Source organism: Grammomys surdaster, unplaced genomic scaffold (assembly GCF_004785775.1).
Source record: "Grammomys surdaster isolate TR1022 unplaced genomic scaffold, NIH_TR_1.0 273, whole genome shotgun sequence".
Taxonomy (NCBI): Eukaryota; Metazoa; Chordata; class Mammalia; order Rodentia; family Muridae; genus Grammomys; species Grammomys surdaster.
Genome location: NW_021604714.1, coordinates 592,043 through 595,886, shown reverse-complemented (window position 1 = coordinate 595,886; position 3,844 = coordinate 592,043). Strand labels below are relative to the sequence as shown.

General features: G+C 46.3%; 2 protein-coding genes across 5 annotated transcripts in view; one reads left to right on the top strand and one right to left on the bottom strand.

The window, feature by feature from the left end:
• Oit3 (oncoprotein induced transcript 3) overlaps positions 1-1,663 on the top strand; it is a 19,491-nt gene extending 17,828 nt beyond the window's left edge. For both annotated transcript variants that reach the window (XM_028776821.1, XM_028776820.1), the window contains exon 9: positions 512-1,663. In XM_028776821.1, the coding sequence (XP_028632654.1) occupies positions 512-685 (174 nt within the window). In that variant the 3' untranslated portion in view covers positions 686-1,663. The remainder of the gene's footprint in view (positions 1-511) is intronic.
• Positions 1,664-2,587: 924 nt separating this feature from the next.
• Positions 2,588-3,844, bottom strand: part of Pla2g12b (phospholipase A2 group XIIB) — an 18,225-nt gene continuing 16,968 nt past the window's right edge. For 2 of the 3 annotated variants that reach the window (XM_028776822.1, XM_028776824.1), the window contains one exon: positions 2,588-3,112. In XM_028776822.1, coding sequence (XP_028632655.1) covers positions 2,991-3,112 — 122 coding nt within the window. In that variant the 3' untranslated portion in view covers positions 2,588-2,990. The remainder of the gene's footprint in view (positions 3,113-3,844) is intronic. The other variant, XM_028776823.1, reaches the window with a different exon arrangement.

Here is a 3,844-nt window from a genome sequence, read left to right as displayed (position 1 = left end):
AGAGAGAGAGAGAGACTGAGGAGGGGGCAAGCAGCCCCTTTTACAGTGGGCAGGCCTACCTGGCTGTTGCCAGGTAACTATGGGGAGGAACATACCTGGTTGTTGCCAGGTAACTGTGGAGGTGGATAGACAGAATAGTAACAGCCTTCTTTCCCACAGTGCCTCTAAGTGACCTTTCCAGCCATTTTGTTATTCCAGAACTCCAGCTGAGTAACTGATCCTGGCCTAGCAGATCCTGCTGGGCCCCAGTGCTCTTCCCAGTCTAGAGGACTGAAACGCTAAGGCACAGGACGTATCAAAGTTATGGGGCTAGGTTTTGAGGTCGCCCACGTGACTCTGATCCACGTGGCCACATTTGAAATGTGTGAACTGGGCAATTTCCTTATCCTAAGTCTCGGTTTCCTGCCCATAAATACAAGATTGTCATTGTTGCCTCTAGTTGGTAAGGTGTGTGGCTCTCTGCTGCTGTCTACCGTGGCAGTTGACTATTTTACTGTCCTTACCCCTGCAGGAGGTATTTCTGCACTGCCGGGTCCTTGTGTGTGGGATGCTGGATGAGCGGTCCCGCTGTGCCCAGGGCTGCCACCGGCGCGTGCGTCGTGAGGTGGGTGAAGACGAGGACTCTGCCGGGCTGCAGAGCCAGACGCTGACAGGCGGCCCCATCACCATCGACTGGGAGGACTAGTTCCTGCTCCCTTACTTCCAGTCATCCTCTCTAGAACGACTTCCTGTGTCCTCGGAGAACATCCTAGAACCTCCTAAGGCACCTGGCTTCTTTAAATCGTGTACTGTGAGCTTAGACAAGCCCACCCCATGAAAGGACTGACTGGCTGGTTTTGTTCCTGGGTTGGTCCAAATCAGACCACTGCTGGCCTGTGTGGCCTAGGTGGGGCCTCAGCTTCTGGATTCAAAGCACTGCATTTGTCCTCAGGGAAGGACACTTCCCTAGTTTCCTCCGTTCCTTTCTTACAATGAAATACCTCGTTTATGGTGTAACAGGGCCACTAACATGAGGAGCTGGAAATGACAGTCCAAGCCAAAACCCTAAAATAATAAATTACTAAGAGTATAACCCATGATCTCCTAAATATCTAATAATTGTGACCTAAAATCTCAACTCCAGTATAGAGTATTTAAAGAAGATTTGAAAGTTTATCAATAAAAATAACGTGTCAGAGAAAACGCAATAGGTTGAATGTTGCAAAATAATTTTTGGTGTATTCATATTGCCTTGAGTGAAATGTTTTCACCTAAAAATACACCCATAAGGTGCTTAAGAGTATTGTCTGCTCTTGCAGAGGACCCGGGTTCGATTCCCAGCACTCCCATGGTGGCTCACAACTGTCTGTAACTCTGGTTCCAGGGATCCAATGACTACTTCTGAACCCCCCCCCCAGGTATCAGACATGCATATGCTGCGTAAACATACATGTAGGCAAAACACCCATACATGTAAGTAAAATAAGTGAATTTTTTAAATGATCAGAATGCACGTAAGTAGGTCAATGGCTCTATTACAAGCAAACTAAATGTTTGCTTATTAGTATTCTGTGTCCTCGGTTAGGTAAGACAATAGGGTAAGGTATACAATTATATCAAACTCTTACTTTGCAGGTGCTCAATAAATTTTATTGAAATAAATATCATAAACTATAAAGAAAAATGTTATCAGCAGTGGAATTCAGCTCCTTGACACTCCAGTGAACTCCCGACTTTACACGTGACCAACTGAGATCTCCTTTTCCTTCTCAAAATGGCTGCAACAAACAGTTTGGTTTTAAGTTTTGTTTGGTTTCTTTGTTTTTTTTCTATTTAATTGCCGTGTGGGATGATGGACAATTCTGGTTAAATTTAATGAAATTAGGAAGGGGAAAAGAAGGAGTGGGAATTTGGGGTCAGAAATCAACAATGTCTCTCCATAAATAGTCAAAGGTAACTGTTTTAGACTTGGGGCGCCTTTTGGTCTTTGTCATAATCTCTCTCTCTCTCTCTCTCTCTCTCTCTCTCTCTCTCTCTCCCTCCCTCCCCCCCCACCCCGAGGTGACAGGGTGAGAGCAACTTTAAACACATAGATACAAATATAAAAGTGAGTGTGCTGTGTTCAGAAAGGCTGCACAAAACTGGGGACCTTGGACTGAATCTGGTCTGTGTGACTTTGTTGGCTAATTATAATCTACATCTGTGGCCTTCTTGTGGCAACAGAACACCGGCAGAGCATCGGAAGTGACCCGGGCACAGCCCACAGTCTTGACTGGCCTCATTTAAAGAGTCCACAGTCAGTGCTGAGAGTCACAGTTGAGGGAATGGCCTGTCACTCCCTGTTAGTTGCAAGTCTATCTCCTACCCCTAACCAGGCACATCTCAGATCAGAAAACGACTCTCACAGGGCTTGAAGTCGGAGCATACCCATGGGGGCAGGCTGCTGGAGGGAGACATGGAATCTCAGGGCCCTGATTCCATCCGACCTTCATCAGACAAGCCTCTGCTCCCCAGTGAGAAATCCTCATGGGCAGAACTTACCGGCCTGGATTCCGTCCTCATTAAGTGAGATAGGACTATAGATGAGAATGGAATTCATTCATCTCTCTTAGAGTTTTCTAAAAAGTACACTTTATTAAATGTAAGGTGGCAACTGGCAACTGAAATATGAGCCAGAAAAAAAGTCATCATCTCCCAAATGTTTGGTCTCCCCCAGATTTTGCTTATGACTGTCATGACCGGGTCTAGGAATAGCGGGGTCTATTTGTAGCTGTCTTTCAAATAAGAACTAAATTTCCAGGCACGTGGTTCTTGACCAGGGAGACCAGTGTTATAGCGAACACTCTTCAGACTCTGTGTCTTTTTCTTAACTTTCCTCAAAGGACAAGGCCTGCTTGTTCCCTTCTCCAGCTTGTGATCTCCGGAGGATTGGAAGAAAGGATGGCCCTTGTACCACACGGTCACTGAAACAGCCCCGATGCGCTTCAAAGCCTGGAAGAGTCGTCTCCGCTTCATAACTCTTCTTTCTCCTCCTCTGCACAGATGCAGGCTGCACGCTGACTGTTCATAAAGGGTCGGCAGCCCAGGGTCCACACGGTGTTGAACACGGTATCAGCCAGAGAATCACAGGCTGCTTGAGAAAGAGGAATAGAAACATAAAGACCAGCACAGACCACCCCAGGGGCGTGTGGGGCAGCATATTTCCAGGATGATGAACAGAGGGGGGCAGATAGAGTTAAAAGGACCAGAGGCTTCAAGAGAGGCGCTTTCAGAAAAGTTCCCCTCTAGTCCAATAAAGCAGATACAGTTGCTGGTACCTCACTTTGTGGAACTCCCCGCAGGGGGATCACTAGAAATCCCACACTATCCTGATTTTAGAATACTCATTTAGAGTACACTGCCATGTTTCCCTGATCAACCATGGGGTGCACAGTTATTTACTGATGGGAGGAAGCTGGGTATGAGAGATACGTACGTACATCAGCCTTCCTCTAGGGTTCCATAGATAGACAAAATACATCATCCCAACTCAAGGACTTCATAGTTTGGACCAAACAAACAAGACAGTAGCTAATTATACTACACCATGGTGACAGGAACCACAAGGCGGCTGGGAACTCACGGAAAGGTTCCTATCCCCTTGGGAGAACGGGGTTCTGAGAGAAAACAAGACAGGGAAAGACCTTGGTTCACTTGTATAACAGATACCATGGACATGCCAGAAAATTTAAACAATTTAGAGGAAATACAAATTCTCCTCTGAACTAACTCAATGAAATCAAAACTGAAAAGAGATTGTTAGTCACTAAGACAGGCATCTCCCTAGGAGATCCACTGTCGTGTGGCTCCCTAGGAGATCCACTGT